Below are 26,242 nucleotides of genomic sequence, written 5' to 3' on the forward strand. Positions count from 1 at the left end.
GTCCCACCGCAAGGTGAGTATCTAGTCAGGGATGTGCAGCTCGCTGTCCTTGGTCATACTCCAGCATAATCTTCCACCACCGCGATGACTAGTTAACTCACTTGGAGCCCCAAGGATTCTGCGTGTGCAATCACGATGGCTGATCTTGAGGGCCTGCTTTGTGGCTCGTTAGATCTTTCACTCCAGGTCCGAGGCGCAAGCAGGCGTACCGAAAAAGATGTATGCTCTTCGAGAACGGTCCCAGCCTCATCTATTGTTAGAAGTCGCTCATCCCGCCTACTTTCACTGAACCAACGGTACTCCGTAGTTGACAGAGCGGCTCTAGGGAAAGGAAGACTGGTTGCCCACTGCCACAAAGTAAATGACAAGATCTCCACTGGTTGACAGGATAGTCGGTCATAAGCTATGATACTAACTACCAGTTAGCTAGTTAAACCACGGTCTAGAAAGAGTAGATTTCTAACAATGAATATACAGTTACTTGAATCCCTCTGAGGGTACTCCGTACGTGCGCTCTTACGCGCGAAATAATCATCTTGCATTGTGCCTTAGACTCTGTTCACCCTGGATACACTTCGTACCTGGCAGTACAGAAACCAGATGGGTCGCAATCGGCGTCCTTCAAGAGCCAGTTAAATAAAAGGCTCGCACAGCGCAAGAGATCAAAAATGGATTGGATCTTCCCGTCCAACCCGCCTCCCCTGTGGAGTTAAGGGCCTTTGGTTTTCCCTCGTGGCATCCATGACCACCTCTCGCTCGTATTCAATATATATAGCCTTTTTTTGACGGAGATACTGATAGCACATGAACAAGCTTTGCAGTGGGATGGAGGATTGTTTTTTGTTCCGTACACCGCTGGGCGATGACCTGGACCTGCGACACCTCAAAGGAACAGACTTATTTTCCACGGTACCATGTCGAGAGCCTAAAGAGTGTCCGACTAGTTTGATGCTGCGAGTTGGCTGTGTATCGACATGTGGTGTGGCCTGTAAGCGTGGCTGGCAGTGGCAGGATAGCATTGGGCACCTGAAAGGGCGGTCAAAGAATTAAACTACTCTGTTCTTATTCGTGCCAGATCATGGAGCAATCAGTCAGTAGCTCATATGACACAGCAAATGAAGCTCGTCGGTAAAAATAGCCTAGGAGAATTTCTGCCACGCAGGGCTCGAAGATCGCATCTTGGATTTCTCTCTAAAGGCATGCAGTATGCAGCATCAGGCATGACATTGAAATCTCGAAATAAGGATCCGCTTGGCCCCTGCTAGCAGCCTTCGACTGTCATCTATATTTACCTGTCCATGGCGTTCCGTCAACCAAGCATTGAAACTATGGTCGAAACGGACAAGACCTGTCTCCTAATATCTCAGCTCACTCAAGGGTTTCTAGAAGCAAATGGGCAACGCTGGTTGCTCACGTCAGCCACAGTCTGTTTCACCTGCTTCGGTTCCTGGGCCAGGCAATCGAGATGCTCTGTCCTGCTGGATGTCATTATATTCGTATGTTGGTCTGCTTGTAAGTTGTGGCTGTGGGATGTTGTTCTTCCCTTTCTGAGATGTCGGATTAGTCAGGCTGATGACTAATGTTTCGTCCTTGACAAATCTTTTGTTCCATCGCGATCGCTTTTATTTGTCGCTCTATCAGCTTAAACACTGGAAAGGGCCCAACTGCAGGAGGTAGTTATTATTATCTCCTAGTTGCTCGACACACAAAGATAGCAGTGTGTTGACTTGAGGCTTCTCCCGATCTCGGTGCGATGATTTGCGCGCCCATGTTTACTTTTTGTCTTGACTTGGCTTCGGTCCGGAGCCCGAGCAGGGTTTAGTTATCGATGGAGCTCTCTAATTACATGTAGTACAGGGTTGGCCCTCAGCTCGGATTCGATACAGTTGTGCGACTTAAGGACACTTGCTAGACTACTCGTCAATAGGGATAAAAGATTTACGGAGTATTTACTCCGTACTATTAGAAGCAATTCATCACATCTCTACCTCCTAAATAAGGAAAATAAGGAACATATAACTTAAGCTTATAACTGTACAGTCATAAACTATCAGGGGTATTGGGATTAGCGGGCGCTTTTGCGGCTGTTGACGCCGTATCTTGGGCGATGTTCATCCATATTCGGTCGTTTTTGCGCCTCTTAGATAGCTAACTTGAGAGAGTATCAAATATGCCGTTCAGTCAATTCTACACTGATGGAAGGCGGAATCATTGGTTGTCTTTGATCGAGAAGCGAAAGCGAAGCTTATATTGGGCCCGCGGGTGGGTAGCTTAACCAGATATAGTAAGAAGCTTTACTGCTTATAGTTAGCGGCAAATGGTGACCTTCTTGCTTATATAACTAAGTTTGAAATAAACTTCCAGCTTACTTAAGCATACTTAGCTAATACTTTCGAGACTCAACACAGCGCTTGAGACAACTTGGTTGTCTAGATGTCCAACTTCACAAAGACAGCTCACTAAGACAGCTCGTTTTTGTAACTAGTCACCTATCTAGTAACTAGTTAGCTAATAATCTGAAAAGGTGCTCCAGGAGAGTTTCTCCGGAACGCCGCGATGTCGCAGCATACCCCGTTTGGCTCACCCTCTTCAGGCTCCTCACGACGGACCTCAAGACATGTTATCACTGAAGGACAGAATATATCCAGCGACAGAGTTAGCCAAAGCAGATTCAGTATGGAAGATAGTGGCAGAAGAGGGTCGACAACTCCTATCCCAGACACTGGAGACCCAGCTAACCTGCCCATGTCCACCTCCATGGTGCTACCGGTGCTTCCCAAGTCAAGTCACAAGGCTTTGGAAGAAATAGAAGCGCTGGATAACAGAAAAGGTATTCCATTTAGCTGGTAGTTGCTTCTGCTTTTCATGCTTGTTGACGTTTTCCCCATGAGATAGTTACTGTTCGATTCCTGCCTATGCCATCTGCCCCCCTTCTTCAGAGCAAGGTGTTCAAAGTGAGCGCTTCTCAGAAGTTCGAGACCATCGTTCGCTTCTTGAGGAAGAAGCTAGGCTGCAAGGATACGGACTCCGTATTTTGTTATGTGAATAGTGTCTTTGCTCCAGGGTTGGATGAGGGAATCGGTGGCTTGTGGAGGGTATGTCTAGCTATTGTTATAATTTAATTACACGTTTAACCTGGCTGACTGATGTGTTGTTGTATAGTGCTTCAAGTCAGATGACCAGTTAATTATATCATATTCCATGACGCCGGCGTTCGGATGACAAGGTAGCGGGTGGTTCTAAAACGTAAATAGAGCAAGTCTGACTGCATGTATGTTGTATTTTCTCACTCTTTTTGCTATTACTTACATGAATGCTTTCTAAAGGTATGTGTATGCACGGTACGGCCTGGGCTCCGCATAACAAAGCAAGACATCAATCTCCAAGCGCCAGTATAGGATGGAAGATGTGCCGACGCAAAGTTTGCAGACGGAACAACATGCAACCAAGCCTCACTATTTCTCCCCAACTACCTTTTCAAATTCCGCAACGACTTCCTTTGTAGTCGGGTATGAGTATTCAGGCGACGGGTATTCCCTACTCTTGACTTCACTCTTATACTGTTCAATGGCCCTCAAGCTCTCGGACCACACGTCGCCGTACTTCTTGACGAATTTTGGTAAGAACCTTCCAGGAGGATAGTTGCCCAACATATCGATTTGCACCAGCACCTGACCTGAGCATCCGTTACCGGCACCAATACCAATAGTCGGGATACGCAACTTCTTCGTGATGATAGAAGCAATCTCAGCAGGTACTGCTTCAACCACCGTCATAAAAGCACCGGCCTCCTGGACGGCCAGAGCGTCCTCATAAACCTTCATTGCCGTGGCCATGGATTTTCCTTGTACCCTGAATCCTCCGAGAGCGTTTTGTCGCTGCGGAGTTAGTCCAACGTGCGCAACCACAGGGATTCCCGCCTTGACAATGCGCTTGATAATAGGCGTGATTTCCTGGCCTCCTTCGATCTTGATACCTTGGACACGACCCTCTTTCACGAGCCTGATAGCAGTCTGGACCGCCTGTTCCTCCGAAATCTCGTATGAACCCATCGGCATATCACCAACCTGCCATACCATCGACCAATTCCACAGTCAGGCACACACTTGCAAAAAAGGAAAAAAAGGAAATCAGGGATATGCGTATACATACCACAAAGGCCGACGCCGCTGCCCTGGAGACACTACGACAATGCACAATCATCTCCTCAAGCGTGACCTCGCTTGTGTCATTCATCCCTAGAGCCACCATTGCCAAACTATCCCCAATCAGGATCATCTCCATGCCCGCAGCCTCACATACATTAGCGCTAGGAAAATCGTGCGCCGTCATCATGGTAATTGGTTCCCCCTTTCGGTACAGGGCTTCCAATGACTTGATGGTAACCTTCTTCCGGGCATAGCTGGGAGCGGGCTCCATGGGAGAGTTTGAACTATATCGTTCTTGCTGTCTTGTAGCAGCTAGTTTCGCGGCAGGTGGGAAGGACTTGGACGTTGATGTTGTAGTTGCAGTGGGCCGGATGACGCCACTCAGTCGAATGCCAACAGGGGCTGGCCGGGTATATGCCAAGCGAGAGCAAAGTCGAGATGCCATGGTGTTTTGAGGTGGAAGTTGAGGGCAGGAAGAGGGCAGGAAGATATACCGTAACCACACAGACAAAAGAGAAGTAGGGTGTATATTCAATTATGATATCAGGGGGTATCTAGTTATGGTCTGGGATAACTAGTTATGTTGTCAAGGTATATGTGAACCAATTATGGAAAAATAAACTGTTGTGCGAAATTAAACGAGAGAAATTCATTCCATCAGATTAGGTCTTTTTCTTCCTTCATCTCCTCTTGTTTCAGGGAAAAAATCAGCTCTTTTATATTTGGTACGTGATAGTTTATGCAGCGTAGAGTAGAGAATATGGGAGTCGTTAGTTCGATTTTTTAGCTTGTTAGTTCCATCACTACCGCAAGAGAAGCATGTGATTGGACGGACGAGACCCCTGATCATGTGATATGACTTGGCAAGGGGAAAGGCAGACAAGCTTACAACTGGGAGCGCAGGGATAGGGGGCACCAAAAAGGATAGAATGAAGATGACGAGGAGTAAAGGATTCGACTTGTATGTGGTATATTAATTACTTCGCAATCAGAAGGTGTGTGCTTTGAGGATTTACGCTGAAGTCGCTTCGCTATAAATACAAATATTTTGAGGGCCATGCAAGTCAAGGCAAACACACAACGTTTAACTGCAGGTATGTTACTACCGATACCTATGATAATTCTGATTCAGGCCAAGAATGAATGCGTCTATCTCAAAGAAGTTTATAGAATTCGAAGCAAACTTGCGGTGTTTCCTGGTCGCAATGTGCTGCGATTTTGGTTAGCTTGAGAACAGCCAGAGTCTAAAATGGAATGGAAAAAAAAAGAAAAATTGAAAGTGAGCGTACATCCTCGTAATCCTCGAATTTCTCCCTGCAATTCTCACAGTAGCCTGGCTTAGGGTCACGCTTCTTGCTGCCGGCCGGCTGTTTTCGCAGCCCGCTTTGTTTCTTGGGAGCGACATCACTGGCGCCTCTGTTCCGTTCTGTCAATTGTATTGTGCCGTGGTCGTTCGCTTGAGCTTTGAGCTTAGCCGCGCGGGCAATTGGCACTCTAACAGACTGGGACTGGGGAGCGGCTGCTGCATCAGCCCTGTGACATGAGGAGATAGCGGTAGAGACCATTCCACTGCTCTTCTCCAGAACCTTGCGTTTGAGCTCGTGTACTTCCTTGCTGGTGCTAGCTCTGGCGCCCTGCGTAGCTGCTGTCGAGGATATCATCTGCGATCGGATGGCAGATGTGATGTTTGATGGCTGGATTCCGGAAGCGGCGATTTCACCTCCGAATTTAAAGGGTAAAGAAGAAGCCGAGATTGAGCCTTTAGAGACTGGCCTCGGCCCTACATTGGTAGGAGTAGTGGTGGCAGCAGTGTTCTCCATAGGTTCAATCGGCCTACCTGCAGAGTCCTCGAGTGCAGACTCGGTATCGTCTTGGTTAGCAGCGGTCATGTTAGGCTGTTGCTGTTGTTGTTGTTGATTGGTTGTTTTGCTTGGCCCTCTGGCAGGAGGCGCCATTGTTTTTGTTACTAGGGTGGTTTGGGTATTATTAGCTTTTGCCTGTTGTTGTTTTTGCCTATCCTTTTCTGTTTTCCTGCCGCCCGCAGTTTCAACAAAGGGGCATTTCCCTAGCTCGACACTGCGGAACTGTGGCCAGGCACCGTCCTGTTTTCTGTTAACTTTGGGATATTCTCGGATAACTACAGGGCGTGTTTCCCGGTTGTAATCCCAGATATACAGGTATGGTCCCTTGAACGGGACTAGGCCTTTGTTTAGCGTCAGTGAGTCGGAGTCGATAGGGGCATGGAGTTTCTCATGCTGAAGAGCCAGGGAGAGATCATCTTCGGTCTTGTTTTTTGCCGGCGCAGTACCATTGCGGGTAGGCTGGAGTATATGTGCCAGCTCCTTATCATTCATAGTAAATATGACACGCTGGAGTTTGTCCAGGGTCCATATCTTCATGTTCATTTGACGAGCACGGTGAAGAAGATCCCCACTGCCGCCACCCATGCCTTTCTTATTTTCCGGTTCGATCATACTGAAACCTGTTCTTGATCGTGTCTTTCCTAGTTGAGCATCAATGCCCTTCTCCAACATCGATGGGTTTACAGTCTGGACCGAGCCCGACATGTTATTTTCGGCAGACGCTGACTGAGCCGCTTCCGTATGCTTTTCAGATTCAACTTCAGGAGGGATGGAGCGGGACGTGACGACATGGGTAACTACCCGGGAAAAGAACTTTTCCTCGGTCTAAACAAATAGGTTAGTAAATGGAAGGTTGAACAGGAGAAGTTTTTAGCAACTTACAGCGCCGAGGGACATGATCTGCCTGACATACTTCTTCCTGACCTCTTCAGGAATGCTCTCAAAGTAAAAGACATAAGAAGGGAAGACCTTTCGATAGTGTCTCTGCCACTGGCGAACACTCTCTACCGACTCCGGACAATATTTGATGTTCCTGCTCACTTTAAGCGCATTCTGCTGCTGTTTCGGCTTATCTCTCACTGCAGCCAGCTTCTTCTCGAAGGCCGTGGGTTGAGTATTGGTTCTGCGGGTGAATATCTTCGACTCTCCCGCCTGGGGCTGGTGTTGGTTCAAAGACCGCTGAGAGAATCGCGCGTCCACATTGTCGGCAGTATCGAGCACCTGTTTCTTTAACGGCGGAGGAGCCGCGGCAGAATCCCATGGTAGTCCCGGTGGGCGAGTGCGCTTCATGGTAGCAGTCGTGGCCGTGGAGACGGCTCGGTGAGGGGAGTTCGTAGCATTGGGGACGTTTGCCAGGGGCGCTCTTCGGGTAGTCATTGCATTCAACGCGTGTGGCGATGGTACGAATAAAGTGGCCATGAATAACAATACAGGTCAGAGGGGCGAGAAGTACCGGGAATTAGAGTGAATGTTGAAGACTTGTAGTTGGTATTCTCTCTGTCTGGTGAAGCTGGAGAAAGAGCCTCAGGACGACACGCGATGGAGACACGAGTAAAATGACTGAAAGAAGGACGTAACAAAGGACAATAACACACAGGGACAAAGGAGAGAACGAAAGAGGAGGCAGAGGACGCTCTCTTGAGCCCGTCAGGAGGACGCAGTCATCGCTGTGCCTTGAGACGACGATGCTGGCTGTGGTGGTTGGCGATGTCGACGGCGTTCGTCTTCGTCTTCCTCGTCTTGTTTTGCTCTAAACAAAGATCGGGTCACGTTTTTCTTGCTGAGTCAGCAGCCGTCCCTCACGAACTTTACTCCAGGTACGTACCCTAAGCCCTAGTCAAGAGACACTCAACGCAGACAGAAGGAGAGGATTATCCCGGAGATGGCTGTGACGGTAGTAATTGTAGAAAAGTTTGGACTACTCAGCGCAATTCTAGTGCATGGCTGGGTTCTTTTCGCTGCGTATCAAGGTACATCACCGGCTAGCTATATATATCACTAGAGCCCTGCAACCACAGATCCGAGGTACCAACGGGTACTTGTTAGCCTGACGCAAAGTATGTATGAAACGGCTAGCGATACACCAGGCCCTTTCAAACCAATAAACGTATCATGAGTTCTTGCTAGCCACTTGGTTGCCGCCGCCGCCGCCACTCTTCTCCCGCTCTGCACATCGGTGCAAGCAGGTAGACTACTAGCAGGGGGATCGGTGAGCGCACTGCCAAGGAAGCTGTCTAAGCTTACAGTAATCTTGAGGCCCACTGCCCACTTAGACAAGACCAGTGACGCAGTGGTTAGCGTGCCGTTCTTATATCGTTTCCTCGAAGTGATATGACTAACTCCATCTTGTTATGCGGAGGTCGTGGGTTCAAATCCCGCCTGGTCTATTTTATTTTATTTTTTTTTTCTTCCTCATTCTTTTACGAAGTTGAATATATGGTAGTTATTCTTAATGGAGAGATAATTATCTATCTGTTTTATTCGCGATTGAGTGGCTGTTCCCGGTGGTGAGGTGTGTATATATAGATACAGGTATAGACATCATGCAAATAATACAAGTAGAAGAAACATGCCAGTATACTCTTACACTCTATTCTATCTCAGGGCCTCGATGTCGTCAATCTATAAAGCAGAAACTGTTAGTTGATGCAACCATATCTGACAGTCATAGTAAGTCTTACCTCTTTGACTCCTTCAGGGGACAGGACGATGGGGTTGTCGTCTCCCACACATATGCTATCCTCTATCCTGATGCCGATTCCACGGAACTTCTTGGGCCAGCGCTCGTCATTTGGTACGTAGACGCCCCTGTGACTCCCCGTTAGCACTCATTTATCAATCTATTTTGTTTCGGTATGAGAAAATCGTACGGTTCAATGGTGATACACTGGCCCTTCCGCAGCATTTCTTGCCGCGAGTAGCCACCGCAGTCGTGCACGCTGAGACCAATATGATGGCCTACATGATGAGGGAAAAGCGTTCGCATGGCCTGCAGCTACATGTTAGCGGTCGATCAAGTACTGAGCGGGAGAGAACGTCATACATTGCCAGAGGTATTGAAACCGATAGAGTCGAGCTGTTCTCGAAGACTTCGCTCAGCTATATCGTGGATCTTGTCTAGTGATAAGCTGGCTGATTCGCGGCACAGAGATATGCATGACCGCTGCACATTCAAAACGGCAGTGTATAGCTCTCTTTGAGCGGGAGTGAACTTGCCGTTTACCGGCCATACTCTCGTCACATCTGAGATGTATCCTGCGTATTGCTGCATGGCGTTAGAACAGACTCATAAACATATTAGATAAAGTACAATATACTCACCGCACCACCATCAACCAGAACCAACTCCCCATCTCTACGCTCAAAAGTCAGCATGTCTCACACCAAGCAGCCAAGGCACGTACCGTAAAACATTATCATTCCGAACATAATGTATACTCAACGCATTCGATCCACCAGCAACAACAGGCACAAACGCCGTTCCATCGCCGCCCTGACGACGAAACTGGTACTCCAAAAAGGCATCAAGTTCACTCTCAGTGCCAAAACCATGGCGCATAGATTCGGTAAATGCTCGACCAGTCACACGTCCTGCATGTCTCATATTCGCGATTTCAGCATCACTCTTAAATACGCGGAGTTCGTTAATTATTGGAGACAACGGCCTGATCTTTTCCATGGCTTCTTCTCTTGCGTCACTAGCTAAACTCGCGGAGTCAGAGAAACTGGATATGAAGCGGGAAAAAGCCGAGCGGCCTCGTCCAGCGCTGATGTCAGTGTATATCTCTGATGCGCTAGACAGGATGTCCGGTAGGTAGTCTTTTAGATGGTCGATGTCGCCAGACTAGACGAAGGTCAGCCAGCCCATGTTACTAGTCGTGTGTCAGACGGGATGTATACCTCATCGGCGTTGAATACATCCATGGCGGCCTGTGTTCCTGACCTTGCTCCCTCCCATAGCTCTGCTTGCGTGTCTTTTTCCCGAACGTAGAGGTAGAAAGTATGCTCGCCCGGTTGGCCGGTATTTGCTACCCTCGCAAACATCAGTACCCAAATGGCCTGCTAATCGATCTATCGTCTTCCATCCCGAACATACCTATAATAGCTAGAGCTCCAGGCTCATTGAATCCTAAACCACCACCGTCAACATTTACTTGTCAAAAACGGTGTTCCAGCAGACTTCCGCACCAGTCAAATAAAAGAAATCGGTATCTTGATGATATTTGTAAAACACATTCTTCGACTTATACTTCAAGTCTGCAGCGCGAACGATAGCGACGGCATTCTTGGGTAGCTTGGAGGCAAGCTTCGAGCGGCGGTGGTCATATTCGAGTGCCGTGATGCCTGGGGTTACTATATATTTGCCAACCAGAAGTAAGTATTTGCTAACAAAATCTCACGGGATGGTGATTCTCAGCTAAACCGAGGCGCAACTGACGTTCTCCAGCTTTTAATAGGTGAGGGTGCGTTTCGTGCAATGGTTGGCCAAACTGGAGCTCTGCGGCGGAGACGGAGCTGTATCTTCGTCGTAGTGTAGCAGCGACAACGCTGCTTTGGGGGACTCTAGCCTGTAATGAGGGGATATTTCGAGAACACTGTCTCCATAACCGGGTTCCCGTCGACATAATGGGCCTAAGATGTCTGCTGGCCGTGTGCTGGAAGAAGTTGGTTGCTTGACAGCTTCCAAGTCAAGGAATCAGATAAAAAAGAAAGATAGCAATTGCTTTTTAAAGCAAATAAAGCTTTGAGCTTCATGTCATAGCACTTCTATTGGCCAGTTCTAAGTTTAGATAACGTGACGGGTCATAAAGATAGATGTTTATTCTATTATGTAATCGAGCTTTTCTCATCCACACACGCAAGTTCAAATTGTGTGGTCATGACCAAGATAACAAGTATCAATTCTAGAAATACAGCAGAGGTTCGCGGTTTTAGCCTCACGATGGGCAATATGGAAGGCCGTTGTGCAGCTGTCAATCTATAAGTGATCTATTATTCAAATAGCCAGTGAGTCACCTTGTCATACGGCTAACGGAGATCGGTATGCAAGGGTTTTTTGGTCTAGTTATATATAGGGAAACTTATTTTAATACAATTACTCGCCTCATTGTCCCTTCATTTCTTCCTCTCATCATATTCTCCTTCTTTTTCTCAATTAGAGATCCAGGAACATAACGATGGCGGCTTCCATACATGCCCATCCTAATCCTGCTCGCACCCTAGTCCCTCGCCTGCAGCGCCATCTACCACACTCCGGACCAGTGCTGCGAATCATTCAATCCTTTGGCGTCTTCCCACGTTCTGCAGAAGCGTGTGTCCTAGCTACATTTCCCCCAGAATCAGGATCAAGTTGGGGTTTAGGATCAGGATCAGGCGCCGCAGAGAATAAGAGACAGCCGGAGGAACCATGGGTGGTAGCATACGTAGATGTATTCCGCTACCCTGAGACGCAAATGTGGGTGTATTCAAGCCTAGAGGCAGATGGACGTAACGAGATGATTGGAGACACAATGAAGACCACCCTAACGGCCGATGAAGAGACGCTGAAGCAGGCTCGAGAGCAGCTCAGGAATCTACTTGCATATGTTCGCTCAAAATTGCTGCCGTCACTCTTGTCCACCCCAGGAGCCCTTGAGAGAAACATCCCGGGCACCAAGCCAAACGGAGTTAAGAAGCTACCTGCCGTTCCTCCGACTGGTCTACTGATGGGAACAATAAACGACGGCCTGGCTGAGCTGCTCGGCCAATTGGGACCCAGGGAACAGGACAGTTCAGGCCAGAAGCCTTTCTTTCACATCAACCGTGTCGATTTGTGCGTGAAATACATGTTTGACCGAACCCATTATGACGCTGGCGACAACGGACCACCGCAGGGATACCGATTCCATGACAACAAGGGCCGCCGTGGGATCCAAGATCATCATTTTGGACTGGTCCTAAGTCGCACGCACATCCAACGCACTCGGGCTTCGTTCCCTGCTAGCGTCGCTATCTACCATGACGACATAGAGGCTGATGTAGCTGCGAAAGGCCAGAATGAAACCCCCGTTGCCCATGTAAACGGGAACGGGGTAGACAAAGTCGAAGAAATGCCTATTGGCTGGGCTTTCCTAACGTATGACGGGAGCATGATCGTTCTACATGTTGAGCCGGAGCACCGTGGACGAGGCCTCGCAGCCCTGCTCTCCAAGGAGATCATGCGTCGGGGCATGGGCAATGAGGCTATCCATGCACTCCAGCTGGAAGACGATATCGATGGGAGGGAGAAAGGCTGGGTGTTTGCGGATGTTAATAAGGAGAACAAGGCCAGCCAGCGGGTGATGCAGAAGCTTGGAGGAGAGATCGGTTGGGCGATGAGGTGGATTGTGGGGGAGATATGCGCAGGAAAGGACTGTTGGAACTGTAATAAGGGCCTCTGATGAATAACGGATTTAAGAGGTTCGTAAATAGATACATAGATTTTTCCCCTCCTATATGCCAAAAGCAGCTAAGGTAACTACGAAATCCGTGTAACGAGAGGAGTAAACGCGCAGGCGATCCCAATACTCGACAGAAGATGCTGGCGGCCTATGAACTCCGTTTACAGGAGCCGATATACCCTTAAATGACGCCAGCATGCATGTGTGCATTACTTATGCATGGTTCCCTCTCGGACTCGAAGGAACATACCGAAATCCTTTTGACAATTATAAATCAAAACGTAGATATATAAAGGCGACAATATATGGTAACAACAGCTTCGAACCATCGTTCCATCAGCAATAACAAGTATTGTTAGCTATATACTATAATACTATCTATCAACGATACATTTGGACCCTGCGACTAAAACATACAATGTCCACCCCAAAGACCTCCAAAGCCTACAGGCGCAGCAAGGGCAGTGACCTCAAAACCCTTGAGCCAATCACAGAAAAGATCCCTTCTTCCCTTAAGCCCCAGGAAGTCCTAATTCGCATCCACGCTGTATCACTGAACTATAGAGATGTAGCCATGCTGCACGGCAAATATCCCATCAAGTTTCTCGATAGAGGTATCCCCGCTTCGGACTGTGCGGCGGAGGTTATAGCGGTTGGGTCAGATGTTAAGGACTTTGAGATTGGAGACCATGTTGCACCTATCTTTGATGTGAAAAATATTCACGACAACGAGGAAGATAAAGCTGCGTTAGGAGGACATATTGATGGAGTGTTGCGCCAATATGCAGTTTTCGACAGAAATGTGTTATTTCACTTGCCGAAGTACTTATCTTGGGAGGAGGTAAGTAACGCATTCACTACCAAAGTAGTCAACGGGTATACTAACATGCCAACTTTACATAGGCAGCATGTATCACCTGTGCAGGTACTACGGCATGGAGAGCGTTATCAATGCCTCGCTCCACAGGCACTGCCCTGCTTCAAGGTAAAGCTTCCACCAACTTCAACCACATTGAAGAGCGGCATTTTTTCTAACTTCCCTCCCAGGCACTGGAGGAGTAAGCATGTTCGGTCTCCTCATCTGTCTTGCGGCCGGAATCCACCCAATCATCACTTCTTCATCTGATGAGAAGTTAGACCGAGTGCGAGCCCTTGGAAAGCCAGGAGAAGTTGACACTATCAACTATCGAATCCACCCTGATTGGGAGAATGAAGTGCTTCGCCTCACCAACGGTCGTGGAGTTGATTTTGTCATTGAGACCGTGGGACCTAGGACCATATCACAGAGCATTACATCTCTGGCCCGCAGAGGATCCATTACCGTGGTGGGATTCTTGGGAGGATTCGATGTCAAGAGCTTTCCACATACAATCACGCCTCTCTTGACCAAAACTGCAGCCATAAGGTAGCCATCCTTTTAGAATAATAACTTTTCCAAGGTTTAAACACTGCTAACGATATATACGTGTTTTAGAGGGGGCGCCGTAGGTTCCAAAACAGACCACCAGACCCTGTCTGATTTCTTATCCGAGAAGAAAATCGATTTAAAGCCCATTCTGGATGACACGGTCTTTACTTTTGATGATTCGCAAGCCGCTTTTGACTACCTATATGATGCCAAACATATGGGCAAAGTGGTCATCAGAATATAAGGCATTTCTGTCAAAATGGAGGTCAAATCTTCAGTATAATTGGGTATTGTATGGGGTATCTAGGTATATATTGATTGTTCATATATTTACCGTGTGTTTATAGAAGTTTGCTGCTGTAGCTATAATGTACTCTGTACTCCTTATTGATATTCCGATACATGCAGATATAAAGGTAAGAAGCAAACGGAAGTACCCGCAGAGGCTGACTATTAGTAAACAAAAGAAAGTCTCGGGAAGCTCCCGAGGTCAAGACAACGTCACGTGACATGAGCTCCAAGGCACAACGGAGCAGCAAACGAATGCCTCGACGTCTAACTGAGCACTGGAAAAGCAGATAAATAGGCGTAGGAACGATGAATGATGATGGCTATCCAGACAGCGGACTATCCTACGGCTATTTATCTATGCTGGCTGATCACCGATCGGCCGTATGGTGCCTACGCGAAATGATGGAACCTTGCAGGGGGTGGCGGCGTCGCATCATCATATATCCGACACGCTGGCCAAACGCCGGCTTCAACAGAAAGCCTGTTGGCATTTCCCATTAGTCATCAATTCCTATTGGTCTTCAGAGCCGATCTCGGATAACCCTGTCTAAATGAGTTAGCGTAGCCGGAGGAATTTTGTCAATCAAAAACTGCTGATTGGCTGCATTCTACTTAAATACGGAGATAATTAAGCCGCGGAAAGACGATAAGACGATAAGGCTCGGCCCAAATGCAAAAACCGGGCGATGAGATGGCCGAGAGTTCAGGATGGACTGGGAAAAAGGGACCAAGAACGGTTCTTCAGACAGAGTAAGGTATGGTTTACGGTGTACAAGGCGGCATGGCGGGGCACGGCTAAAGGATTATTCGGGGATGCATTAGTATGAAGAGACGATTTAACCGTGCCGATGAATCATCGCCCTTTTGGCGACGCCCTTCCTTCAACACGTTCAGACATATCTATATAAACGCTTCTCCTAGTCATCGAAGGAGCAAAAGACTAACTTATATTTGTTAATTTCTGTCGTTCACTACCCCAGTATATAGAACCTGTCAGAGTCATATCAAAATGGGCAAGACACTTGTGTATCCCAAGGGGATTAGCAACACGGCTAACCGTTACGCTAAGCGAGGTAAACTCTCATCTGACAGTTGGATAAAAAATGACACGCTGATGTCTGTGTACAGTGACCTACGATCTCGGGCCTATTCATTCCATCATCAATGCGGCAACTCACCTTGATGTCGCTTTCGTGCCTGGCGGCGACGATCCCTTTCCTACAATCATCCCTATGATCGGACAAATGGGATCCTACGAGTTCCCTTCCAATGGTATCGACGAGCCTCTGGACTGTTATATACACGGATATGTCAGTGCACGCATGATGAACATGGCACGGGCGGCAGGGGATAAAGGCCTCCCTCTCTGCATCTCAGCGACTCACGTAGATGGTCTTGTTCTATCCCTCTCTCCTTTCTCGCACAGCTACAATTACCGCTCTGTAGTTCTGCATGGTTATGGTGTGCCGGTCACGGATGAGGATGAGAAGAACTATGCCATGAAGCTGATCACTGACGGCGTCGTGGCTAAACGATGGGACAATTCACGGACTCCCCCAACGGCAGGCGAGTTCCAGAGCACGACTATCTTGCGTGTAAAGATTGTTGCTGGCAGCGGCAAGGTGCGTGATGGTGAAGTGTCAGATGAGAAGCAGGATATCGATAGCATGGAGGTGAAAGAGAAGGTTTGGTCTGGTATCGTGCCTGTCTGGCAGACCTTTGGCGAGCCTGTCCCTAGCTCGACGAATATGATGAAAGAGGTGCCAGCGTATCTAAAAGAATACGTTTCCAAGGTAACAGAGGAGAACAAGAAGCACGCATATGCTGCAATGAAGCTTCCTGCTCCTTAAACCACGAACATGTTTTACTCGAATTTTGACATTTAATGGACATCCTCGGTAGCTGCAACTATTTTTCATCACTTATCAGCTGAAAGCCACTTTTAAGAGCTGGCATAATGATGCATCAGACCAATAGTAACACTTGTTTTAAAAGTTGGGTTAGCGGTGGCAATAACTCATGGATATACGTGGAGTTAACAGTCCCAAATGGTAACAGTCCCTCCCAGACCGTTACCATTTTTTCTGTTTAGAAATGCCACACATAATATTATTTCCACCACAACCAACATTATAAAATAATCCGTAAAAGTCTCGGGTTAATCCGTTTAAAAGGCCATATATAGAGGTAGAGGTGGTTCTTACTAGCTAAATGAGCCTTTTTGTCGCAAATTCGCTAGATATCTACTGTATCGGGCCCGTATAACTTGAACCTGGCAGTGGAAGTAGCAGTACACGCGCTGTCGTCGGTTGGACCGTTACCACGCCACGCCTGACGATCCGTACCGTTACTTCCACTCACCGCCCGCCAACGTCCAAGCTTGCGGCTCTGCATGCAAGTGGGGCCTTCCCGCTGGAGGAAAAAGAAGCATAAATTCACACCGTCTTGCTCCTTCCTTCTTTTTCTTCTTTCCGAGTGCGGAACGGCCTAACCTCCGGTAACCTCCAGATCCCCTTCGTCCGGCACCTGTTTTAGTCGCTTCGCCATGGCTTCAGGTATTCCCGAGGCTGACCTGCTCAGCTTCCGTGAACATCTCAAGAAATCAAAGCGTATCCTGGCCCTAGTTGGTGCCGGCCTCTCTGCAGCGTCTGGCCTGCCTACCTTCCGTGGGGTCGGCGGATTGTGGCGCTCTCACCGGGCGCCAGACCTGGCAACTCCAGAGGCATTTGGTGTTGACCCAGGGCTCGTGTGGCAGTTCTACAGCTACAGACGGCATATGTCCCTGGTGGCTCATCCCAATAGAGGACACTATGCCCTCGCAGCGTTGGCCAGGAAAATCCCCCAGTTCTGGACTCTGACTCAGAATGTCGATGGTACGCTGGTTATATTAACGTTGGCTTGTGCCTTGTTTCCGCCATAGAACTATGCTAACGCTGATGTAGGTCTATCGGAACGAGCTGATCACCCTGAATCTCAGCTCCACCGTCTTCACGGCTCTTTGTTTACCGTGAAGTGCGCTTCAGAGTACTGCACCTACTCTCGAGACAACGATTTCCAAGACCCGCTTGTCCCCTGTCTTGCAATCCCTAAGGCAGGTCCGCAGCTGAACCCATCTACAGATGATAAAACTGGTGAACAGGCTGCCAAAGCCATCCATGCTGCTCTGGATGAGAAAATCTTCTCTTCTGGAGGTGAAGATTTGGACATTTCAGATGCAAATGTTCCTATCCCTAGTCTCACAGAAGACGATCTCCCGCATTGCCCGAAATGCTCAACCGGGCTTCTACGGCCTGGGGTAGTCTGGTTCGGCGAGGAGCTTCCTAATGATACACTGGACAGTATAGATATTTTCCTCGATGAGGGCCCGGTTGATCTAGTCCTGGTCATCGGTACAAGTGCCCAGGTATTCCCAGCCGCGTTATATATTGAAGAAGGCCGAGATAGAGGAGCTCGTGTTGCTGTGATTAATATGGATGCCACTCACCTCCCCAAGGGGGGCCTGGAGCCAACTGACTGGCTCTTCCAAGGTGATTCAAGCGTCATACTTCCAGAGATATTGAAAGATGTGATCGGTGAAATTTGAGGGCATAAAACATGGGAAAGGAACCTGACAAAAACACGGATCGCATATGAAGAGAACACTCCTTCATTTTTCCACTGGTGTCAGCTACCTCCTCTGTAGCTGAGTATAATAATTTAAATTCTCCATTAAACCATTCGTCCTCCAACAGCTAGCTGTATTGCTGTTGGTCTATCGCGGGGGTCCAGTTTCATTATCCTACAAAGAAATCCCCGAATCTCATTGGAGAGCTCAGTCTCATCCTCCGCTTGAGCAAATGGCTTACGTCGCTCACTGCTCAAGTTCTCAACGTAGTAAATTAGCTGCGTTGCCATGGTTGCTCTCTCTTCATCCGCAATCTCTGTAAATTCCTCCGGAAGTGGCCCAAAGCATTGATTCGTTTGATCATGATATACGCTGGGTATTTGTCGTCTCCCAGGTAAATATTCTCAGATGTGCCAGCCCTTTTCCCATACCAAGCTGATTAGCTATAAACTTGTCAGCTCATATATATAACATTGCACAACTTGTAAGGGGACTAGACCTACTGTGGCCTCAAAGGGTCAGATATCCGTGGGCGGATCCCAGCGCAAATTCAGCATGGTCTCTGGGCTTCGAAACTGTCCAGCGCCAATAATATGTCCATCCTCACTGGGTTGACGTTTCGGTCGACATAACATCTGTCACCAAAGTCACTCAGGGCTATCTCACTATCTCTCTTTGGGCGGTCGCTGTAGTTTATAAATATATTATTGGGCTTGAAATCTACACTTATAACCCGCGTATATTAGTTACTATTGAATTACTCGGAGGTAGTGTGCATTGGAAGAATACCTTAAGAATATGAACCATGAATATCCTCCCATATCACTCAATCTCTCGCTTCCAACGGGGCCAATTAGTTACACCGTGCTAACATCTTTCTTATTCGACCATAGCCAATCATCAATAACCTTTACCATTCTGCTGCTGCTCCTATTAGCCAAGGACCTTTTTCCCTTTTCATTACCAGAGAACTAACCAGTTTCATATTTAATAATCTGTCTCTGAGTCCCCTGCCTGCTCAGGAGCATTGATTTTCAGGTCAACAAGTAGAAGAGCCCCCCATCGTAGGCGACACGTAGAGCCTCGGCAACAACAAATGCTATCCAGAACTTGTCAGTGTCAGCAAGAAAGCCAGTAAGACTGGGTCTTATAGTAGAACCCAACGTCCTAAGCATAGCCGTGATACCCATGACCGCCGTGCGTTCTTCTGGCTTTACCACAGCCGCAATGAACGCAACTCTTGGTCCCTGGTCCATATTATTCAGCCCAGTGCGAATGAATAGTAAAACTATGGTTAAACCCACACTCTGGGGTACCGGAAGCAGCAGAACGGCGAGAGAAGACGGAAGATGAGTGAACACCATGGTATTGATAAGCCATAGACGTCGAGCAAGAGGTCCGGCGAAGGCGGTAGATATGGCCATGAGTAGGAAACAGATTGACATAATGTCTCCCAGATACGACTTAGTGAGACCAAACTTACGCATGAGATAGTAGTATGTGAGTGCGTAGGACACCATTCCGTCAGCTAGCGAGTCTATTGTGAGAAGTACCCGGAGTTTTATGACCACACAGAGAGTCTCCTGTGATAGCTCCGCAATCTTGCTTTTGAGCCATAGCCTGCCAACCAAGACTGTGGTTTTGATGGTTGCTGGAGGTTCGCCGAAGGTGTTTGAACAGGGTCACCGTCGTTTTGCTCATGGGTATCCTCTCTTGCTATTCCAGAGATAAGTAGTGGATCAGTCTCCCGCGGCCTTTCGGTATTAGACTTTACTTGCACTTCAGTAGATTCACACTTCCTGCTCATCAGGCATGCAAATATCATGGAGAGCACACCCATTGCAACATATATCCAAAACATAGCATGATACACATCCGTAATATCCTGCCTTGAGCCTCGAAGTCTTTTCAAGAAACTGGCTATATGACCAGCAGCTTCGATCCCCAGGGCAGAACCCAGCGTTGAAGTCGTAACATACCAGGACAGTACATCAGTTCGCGTAGCTGGCATTGTGAGATGGGATATCGTAGACTCTTCAACAGAGCGAAAAGGGCCAAAATCACCGCCAGTAGCACTTATAACACCAACAACAGCACCCATAAGCAGGATTTAGTAATTCTCGAAGAACACGAACACTGTGCCAGACAGTGCCATTAACCCCCGAGCAAGAGGATCCGCCGACGCCCAACACGGTCAGCCACCAGGGCTGCAAGAAGAGAGAGGATAACGTCCCCGACCGACGTCATCGTCATAAAGAATCCAATCCAATAGTCTGAGAAATGCAGAGACGACATAAATGGGGCGAGGATCAGAGACATAGCCCCAAATGCAAACATCCGGCATGTTCTTGCCAGCATCACGAACCAGGTATCAGGCCCCGTCTGGTAGACGGAGTCAAGGCCAAACTCCCTATACAGCCATTGTATAGGCTTGAAAGATAACATCCTGCGGTTCTCCGTCTTTATAACAATAGAACGACGGAGGTTGTGAGAGATGGAATTTCTTAAATATCGCGGACGTCAATATTATACGACAATCGGCTAGTTAACAAGTAACCACGGATTAAAGTGCTCTGTCGGAGAATCCCCGAGAGACATCAATGATGGAACATCTAGGGAGCGACTCGAAAATATCTACGAGTAGTTAGAGGACAGAAACACGTACTTTGGTGGGCTCACTAAATTTGCTAGTGATATATTCTATGGTTGGTTGTAGTGTTTCTTTATCCCCATTTCAGGTTTAACCGGCGAGTAACTAGCACAAGGATGGAAATAATAGTATAATGATTACTGCTAACTAGAAGAGAGTATATGCAGATACTTAACCTATGCTATCAAACCCCAGGGATGCATTCAACAGATTCAAATGAGCCATTAAAAATATATGTATACCAAGCTTACACACGACACTTCCAGTTGGTCCCAGTGTGAGCGGACCTTGCCCCAATCAATATCAGCGATCCTAGAACGAACGATGTACCGCCGAAGAATTGGACATAAAGATAATCGCCGTTTCTCTTTTCTATAAGCATCCCCGCTAAAGGTGGCCCTGTCAGTGTTGCAAAGGAGACAATAGTAAATACCATGCCTGTTCGGGTGCCCATCTTGCTAAGGTCGACTGTCAAGGAGGAGCAAGAGGCTATAAAAAGGCCCTGACATGCAGCGGCGAAGAGACCATACATGACTGAAAATACTACGAGACCAGACAGGTCACGTACTGCAGACCATGCATAAAGGGAAATGCCCGCTGCCAGCGACATTGGTATATACATGCTAAGGAGTCCCGTATACCGGTCAGCGACGAAAGCAAGAATAGCACGACCGGGGATGCCAACGGCATTCGTAATAAGTAGGATGGTTAGGGAGGTAGAGGAAGAAATTCCAATGATATCGTGACTGAAAGTGCTGATCTGGTAGGTCAGGGGTTAGCAAGAATTTGGAACTTGGTTTCCTGAGGGAACAACCTACATAAGAATAGGCTAAATAGACAGCCCACAGGATAAGAAAGCTGCCAATGGAGAATAGCAGGTATGGTAATTCTCGGAAAGCCGACCACTCGACTATGGGGCCACTTTTCCTTGGGCAACTCTTCCACGCATGAGACATATGACGATAGATGCATTAATGAGCATGATGAAAGCCATCACTCTAACAGTCCACGCGAACCCTACTTTGGGTAGAAGCTGTTGGGCAACAAGAGGAAAAACAATTCCACCAGTGGCACCTCCACCAGATGTTATAGCCATGGCCATGGCCCTTCTTTTGGAAAAGTAGGTCGAGACTAGCGATACAGTTGGGGTATATATCAACCCATTTCCTATACCCTGACACACACCCTGTGCAAGGAATATCTGCCAGTATTCTTGAGCCACCGAGGTCATGAATACTTCTAGTATCTGCAGAAACAGGCCGGCCACGAGAATTGTTCGGTAATACCCAGCGTCGATTGCACGGCCAGAAAAGGTCCCAATCATGAATATAAGGAAGATCTGGATGGAGCCTATCCAGGCTATGTCTGCTCGAGATCGCCCCAGATATCCCTTGTAGTAGGCCTGAAATATACCAAAGGAGTTTGCGAACCCCCGTGTGTTGAATACGACTAGATGGGCCATGGTGGCCTGAGTCCATGCTATCAGACCTCCATCGGGAGCCTTGTCTAGGGAGTTTGACGGTATGGCTTCAGCTTTGTGGACGTCATCGACAGAGATATCTCTGGAATGGCTGCCATATGGGTTTTCCGCAAGAGTTGTAGTACTGCTTGCATTGGTACTGGGAAGTTCCTGGTGGTTGGTATGCATCGAGAAAGGTGTATAGAAAGGGCTGGTACTTGATATTAGGTATTGAAAACACAGGGAATGGCAGCAGACAAGCTTGGTAGCGTTTCCATCCTTTCAAAGACGCGGATAGCTCCTGGAGCCCTCTATATAAGCTCAACTAGCAAAAGCGTACCATCTATCCGGGTTGGATGGCAGTGAGATCCTCCCGTGAGGCATTTGTCCATATGCACCGGCAGGAGACCAGCAACCCAAAGCAGCGGGGCGAAAACGTAGCCACATAGACAAGTCAATGGTTATCAACAGTATGATTGTGCAAGAATATATTGGTCCGGACCGTCTATTCGTCGGTTGGTTTCGACTTTTCCTCCAGGAATCTGACAGTCAGGTAAGGAAGTAGTTAATCTTGGGAGGATTAGGTAGGATTAAAAGGTCAGCGGCCCAGCATTGAGATCTCGTCATGCGTATATTAAAGAGCAGGGCGGCTAGTAGCACTACTGCACTCGGCTCGACAAACTGCTTCGTATCCTCTAGAGCCAGTCGCATGGCCGTCCGGATCTCACCGTCAGCTACTGGGAATACATCGTGAACAAGCGTCTTGCTTCGAAAGATATCCCAGTTCGATTTGGCCACGAGACACAACGAAGACCATCGGCAATCGTCGACTTGTCGGGACATAAGGTATCGATGCGGCGACCCCTTTGGCAGCCCTGAAAGAGCGAGGGTCCTCCCTCAAGCGGTTCTGCCCCGAAGACTTCGATGCGGGAGCTTGATATACCAGGGCTGTACCAGCCAACAAGGCACCTCCAGCAATGGGAACGATGACAGCATTTAGTGGTTTCTCGCCTAGGCATGCAATCTGCTGTTGGAACTCGAGCATGGCAGTGCCCTGGCCCGGGACAACATGATAGTGACCAGACGTTGGAACTAAGGTCAACCCAGCCTTCCGCTGCAGCTCTTCTGCCCGTACCGCACAAGCCTCCACCGTTAAATAGCAGGCCGATACAGTAGCGCACAGTAGCGCCCAGATTTTCTATCACAGAGATTTTGCCCTGGTCTGCAGACTTCGACATAATGACAGTCAGGGGTATGGGGAAATCTCGCTCCTCCGACGCATACGCCGCCGCTTGGGCCAGCGCAATGCCATGATTGCCTTGCATATAACCGTTAGCCAAATTTAGACCATATCATACTATATTCTGAGAGGAGAAAGCATAGAGATAGTATCTACCAGTGCTGTAAGTGACCAAGCCGTTTTGGAGTGCCTGATCGTTCTGCCTTGCGAGAAATGGGAGGCGCCGCGAACTTTGAACGTGCCGGTCTTTTGCAACTTCTCACACTTGAAAAATACATTGACTTTTGGGACGCCGGTAACTCCAATGTTGTCTTTGCAGAATATGGCGCTACTGATGGTATGTGATAGTGTTGCTGATTTGTAGACTGGAATTTCCCATATCTTGGGTTTGATCAAAGCGTACGCTTCTTTGACAGCAGCCAAGTTTAATGCCGTGAGTTGAGTAGCCATTGTATTTGGAATCAAAGCTCCGTGGTAGTGGGTATATTATGAGCACATTGACAATGCTCTATCAAGGCGATATGAGCTCAGCATTGGTGAGAGTTGGATGAGAAGTCAAAGCTCCTTAAACAGATGTCGTAGGAACCCACATTGAAAGGATGAATCCCCAAGTAAGAAGCACTTCATATTGATTAACCCGGTATTTGCCCTTTGTACAGCTCTGTGTGGACCCCGTCATAGAATACAGGGGGCTGTGAGGTGACCTGCGAGTACTGTACATCCAACAACTCCATCCAACCACCCGAGTAGGTACATACGACGGGAAATTATATCGACAGCCAATAGCAATGCCATATGCTAATTTTTCAATGGTCACTTATTGGAGGGGTATTCTTTATTCCCTGATCTTTCACCATCAACCAACACGGTTTGCGGCGCTGTGCCGGGCTATGTATCCCAGAGTGCTAGCCTGGGAAATGCCTCATCGTGGTAGTTATTGAAGGCCAACCACTCTGACACCCCAACAGTTTAGTTAGAGAGGCTCAGATCAGCCTCAAGAGCCAGCCCTAAACTCGGACCATCTGGTGCATACCAACATAATAACGCCTGTAGATGTTTGATCGTGGCAGCCATGCTTTTGTGGACGGTACATAAAACGTGAATCCTTTTTTCCAAGAGCCTGGGCGGAAGCTGGCACAAGGCAGGGGATCGAGGCGTTAGCCAAGCGTGAGGAAGTCCAGGTGTTAGCGAAATGATAGTAGTAATAGCCATAGGTAAATGATGACGGTATTAATAAGTTCCGGGGTCGCATAAGTTGGTTGAATATGTGGACATGTACTTCTCGAGCCTGGTGTTTAGACTCGGTATATACACCGATATCGAAGTGGTTGCTCCTGTACGTAATTCGGCCTCGGATGTCCGGCTGAGACAACCAGTGGTCGGTGACGGATTACCAATCGTCGTGGAGGGTCTCTTGTCGAGCGTGATGTAGGCAAAGAAGCCCTCGGTGTTTCCGCACTTACTGTAAATATTATCACTAACAGCTTCTCCGATGTGATCATGTAGTATGTCATGACTATTCGCCTGTGTTGGGCATCCCAGCCAACCACTTTTGTTAGTTATGTTCTATGAGCCTAGCTTTGTATATACTGCTACATCTTTAAAGTTATCCGGGTCGTGAGAGAATTCAGTTTTTGAATAGAACTATCAAGGAATTCCTTGACTTACAAAGATGTTGAATCCGTACTAGTCTTGTGTTAGCACATAGCCGAAGATATATTAGCTATAGCCCGAGCGGAAGAAAGGGTTTTCTTACCAAAATGTGATTTCTCTATTATCAATATTCCATACAATCATGGCCGGTTGTGCAACATGTGTGATTATTCCTTTGACAGGTATATTCGGCGCCATTGAGACCAGCAGGGTGGTATCGTCAATTATAAGGAAGCCTTCAGGATCGTAATTGTGGTGATTCCGTGCATTTTGAGATGTTCGGAATCAATGGCGGTGTATGCAGGATCATGTGCAAAGCACTGAGTGCCTCGAGCGCCCATCCGCTTGCTAAAAGCTTTTTGCATTGTACAAATCAACCTGTGCTGATGCGATACCCGCCACTTAATAATATCTGCCCAAGGGCTTAACCGGTCTTCCAAAGTCTCAGCAATTCGACCACATGTAAATGCAACAATTTTATTAATTGTAAAATTCGCGGGGAATGCCATCATATCCAAAATTGCCTGGATTTCGAGGCATATTTTGCTGGACTCCCATGCCTCTAAGTGCTTCTCAAAAGCACAAGAAACAGTAACAATGGATGGCGTATTCGCGGATATGGTGAGCTCCTTCGTATTTTTATTCCGCAAGACGTGGGTATAATATAGCACCATACTGCAATAAGCTAAATCATCGCGACGTAGATAATGCATGAGAAGTAATGGCGACATATAGTCAATGCCAGCTTTTGTTCGACCTCTATGTAAGCCACGGATATCACCACAAAACACAATCACATAATGAGCATACACAACAACTTAGAATCATCTCACTCAACTACCTGACCAGTCGTCAACTCAAATTCAACAATTACCCCGTCGGCTCCTTTGATTTTTATTTTATGGCCTGAATGTAAGTCTTCCGTTAGCTGTTGGTAGATGCCTCGTATAGATTTCTTCAAAAAGTACGGCACCCCATCTTCATATAACGCTTTGATCCTTGCTTTTGCTTCATTCTCTTCAGTCCTTTCAATTCCGAGTTCTCGTCTATACGACAAAAATCACCAACGTAGGAATAGACACCATCAACTACCTGAGCAACTGGTAGCCTATACATCGGCTATCCAGGCGGGATTGATGTAAGGGAGGATTTTGGACCAGAGGAGCAAACAGAAGCAGCCAGAAGAGGCTGTTTAGGGTATCTTGATATTAATCAATGAAACAGTGCCTGACAAGCAGTAGTGAGTCGCTGACGCTGACTGAGGTTGAGGTTGGAACGACAAGACTCGCACGTGATACCTCAAGTGCCAATTACTAAGCTGTGAAACTCTCGACTGCTTAAGGCAAGACTGGTTGCCAGGACAGTTATCGATAAGAAAACGTTTATTATTTTTACAGGGGGGGGGCAAAACGACGTTTATCAAGAGACGACGAAACTTCACTGCGCGTTCAAGGCTATGGTAGCAACTATCTTCTTCGCCTTGGCTGTTAGCGTGAATGCTATTTCTT

The 26,242-nt window shown here is 47.7% G+C and overlaps 14 protein-coding genes and 1 non-coding gene across 16 annotated transcripts; 6 read left to right on the forward strand and 9 right to left on the reverse strand.

Annotated features, from left to right (window-relative positions):
* Positions 1–2,556: 2,556 nt before the first annotated feature.
* On the forward strand, positions 2,557–3,222 carry TERG_03003 (uncharacterized protein; the record flags this gene model as incomplete). The annotated part of the gene is made up of 3 exons (XM_003235901.1): positions 2,557–2,830; positions 2,896–3,095; positions 3,163–3,222. The coding sequence occupies 3 exons, from the start codon at positions 2,557–2,559 to the stop codon at positions 3,220–3,222; spliced, it is 534 nt and encodes a 177-aa protein (XP_003235949.1).
* A 233-nt stretch (positions 3,223–3,455) lies between these two features.
* TERG_03004 (3-methyl-2-oxobutanoate hydroxymethyltransferase) lies at positions 3,456–4,593 on the reverse strand (the record flags this gene model as incomplete). Its single annotated transcript, XM_003235902.1, has 2 exons — positions 3,456–4,067; positions 4,153–4,593. The coding sequence occupies 2 exons, from the start codon at positions 4,591–4,593 to the stop codon at positions 3,456–3,458; spliced, it is 1,053 nt and encodes a 350-aa protein (XP_003235950.1).
* Positions 4,594–5,071: 478 nt separating this feature from the next.
* On the reverse strand, positions 5,072–7,244 carry TERG_03005 (uncharacterized protein). The gene is made up of 2 exons (XM_047748004.1): positions 5,438–7,244; positions 5,072–5,358 (listed from the first exon to the last, which is right to left on the reverse strand). The coding sequence occupies exons 1-2, from the start codon at positions 6,713–6,715 to the stop codon at positions 5,251–5,253; spliced, it is 1,386 nt and encodes a 461-aa protein (XP_047603977.1). The 5' UTR covers positions 6,716–7,244; the 3' UTR covers positions 5,072–5,250.
* Positions 7,245–8,286: 1,042 nt separating this feature from the next.
* On the forward strand, positions 8,287–8,397 carry TERG_10525. Its single transcript has one exon. It is a non-coding gene; the product is annotated as a tRNA-Ile (tRNA).
* Positions 8,398–8,831: 434 nt separating this feature from the next.
* On the reverse strand, positions 8,832–9,281 carry TERG_11929 (uncharacterized protein; the record flags this gene model as incomplete). Its single annotated transcript, XM_047750966.1, has 2 exons — positions 8,832–8,999; positions 9,054–9,281. 2 exons carry the CDS (start codon positions 9,279–9,281, stop codon positions 8,832–8,834), a joined length of 396 nt encoding a protein of 131 aa, XP_047605803.1.
* Positions 9,282–9,371: 90 nt separating this feature from the next.
* On the reverse strand, positions 9,372–10,635 carry TERG_11930 (uncharacterized protein; the record flags this gene model as incomplete). The annotated part of the gene is made up of 5 exons (XM_003235904.2): positions 9,372–9,854; positions 9,911–10,038; positions 10,107–10,139; positions 10,199–10,363; positions 10,449–10,635. The coding sequence occupies 5 exons, from the start codon at positions 10,633–10,635 to the stop codon at positions 9,372–9,374; spliced, it is 996 nt and encodes a 331-aa protein (XP_003235952.2).
* A 552-nt stretch (positions 10,636–11,187) lies between these two features.
* Positions 11,188–12,429, forward strand: TERG_03007 (uncharacterized protein; the record flags this gene model as incomplete). Its single annotated transcript, XM_003235905.1, has 1 exon — positions 11,188–12,429. One exon carries the CDS (start codon positions 11,188–11,190, stop codon positions 12,427–12,429), a length of 1,242 nt encoding a protein of 413 aa, XP_003235953.1.
* A 641-nt stretch (positions 12,430–13,070) lies between these two features.
* Positions 13,071–14,430, forward strand: TERG_03008 (uncharacterized protein). Its single transcript, XM_047748005.1, has 2 exons — positions 13,071–13,270; positions 13,333–14,430. The coding sequence occupies exon 2, from the start codon at positions 13,494–13,496 to the stop codon at positions 13,836–13,838; it is 345 nt and encodes a 114-aa protein (XP_047603978.1). The 5' UTR covers positions 13,071–13,270; positions 13,333–13,493; the 3' UTR covers positions 13,839–14,430.
* Positions 14,431–14,755: 325 nt separating this feature from the next.
* TERG_03009 (uncharacterized protein) lies at positions 14,756–16,500 on the forward strand. 2 transcript variants are annotated; one of them, XM_003235907.2, is made up of 2 exons: positions 14,756–15,201; positions 15,257–16,500. In XM_003235907.2, exons 1-2 carry the CDS (start codon positions 15,138–15,140, stop codon positions 15,976–15,978), a joined length of 786 nt encoding a protein of 261 aa, XP_003235955.1. In that variant the 5' UTR covers positions 14,756–15,137; the 3' UTR covers positions 15,979–16,500. The 2 variants fall into 2 exon arrangements, with proteins under 2 accessions (XP_003235955.1, XP_047605804.1); XM_047749493.1 differs by having other exon boundaries at positions 14,756–16,500.
* A 173-nt stretch (positions 16,501–16,673) lies between these two features.
* Positions 16,674–17,711, forward strand: TERG_03010 (uncharacterized protein; the record flags this gene model as incomplete). Its single annotated transcript, XM_003235908.1, has 2 exons — positions 16,674–17,001; positions 17,071–17,711. 2 exons carry the CDS (start codon positions 16,674–16,676, stop codon positions 17,709–17,711), a joined length of 969 nt encoding a protein of 322 aa, XP_003235956.1.
* Positions 17,712–18,766: 1,055 nt separating this feature from the next.
* Positions 18,767–19,833, reverse strand: TERG_03011 (uncharacterized protein; the record flags this gene model as incomplete). Its single annotated transcript, XM_003235910.1, has 2 exons — positions 18,767–19,365; positions 19,419–19,833. 2 exons carry the CDS (start codon positions 19,831–19,833, stop codon positions 18,767–18,769), a joined length of 1,014 nt encoding a protein of 337 aa, XP_003235958.1.
* Positions 19,834–20,629: 796 nt separating this feature from the next.
* Positions 20,630–22,030, reverse strand: TERG_03012 (uncharacterized protein; the record flags this gene model as incomplete). Its single annotated transcript, XM_003235911.1, has 3 exons — positions 20,630–21,142; positions 21,201–21,320; positions 21,404–22,030. 3 exons carry the CDS (start codon positions 22,028–22,030, stop codon positions 20,630–20,632), a joined length of 1,260 nt encoding a protein of 419 aa, XP_003235959.1.
* Positions 22,031–22,571: 541 nt separating this feature from the next.
* Positions 22,572–23,531, reverse strand: TERG_03013 (uncharacterized protein; the record flags this gene model as incomplete). The annotated part of the gene is made up of 3 exons (XM_047748006.1): positions 22,572–22,933; positions 22,977–23,159; positions 23,345–23,531. 3 exons carry the CDS (start codon positions 23,529–23,531, stop codon positions 22,572–22,574), a joined length of 732 nt encoding a protein of 243 aa, XP_047603979.1.
* Positions 23,532–24,311: 780 nt separating this feature from the next.
* On the reverse strand, positions 24,312–24,932 carry TERG_03014 (uncharacterized protein; the record flags this gene model as incomplete). The annotated part of the gene is made up of 3 exons (XM_003235913.1): positions 24,312–24,543; positions 24,750–24,767; positions 24,838–24,932. The coding sequence occupies 3 exons, from the start codon at positions 24,930–24,932 to the stop codon at positions 24,312–24,314; spliced, it is 345 nt and encodes a 114-aa protein (XP_003235961.1).
* A 26-nt stretch (positions 24,933–24,958) lies between these two features.
* Positions 24,959–25,408, reverse strand: TERG_03015 (uncharacterized protein; the record flags this gene model as incomplete). The annotated part of the gene is made up of 1 exon (XM_003235914.2): positions 24,959–25,408. One exon carries the CDS (start codon positions 25,406–25,408, stop codon positions 24,959–24,961), a length of 450 nt encoding a protein of 149 aa, XP_003235962.2.
* Positions 25,409–26,242: the final 834 nt, after the last annotated feature.

Source organism: Trichophyton rubrum, assembly GCF_000151425.1.
Source record: "Trichophyton rubrum CBS 118892 genomic scaffold supercont2.3, whole genome shotgun sequence".
NCBI classification, from domain to species: Eukaryota; Fungi; Ascomycota; class Eurotiomycetes; order Onygenales; family Arthrodermataceae; genus Trichophyton; species Trichophyton rubrum.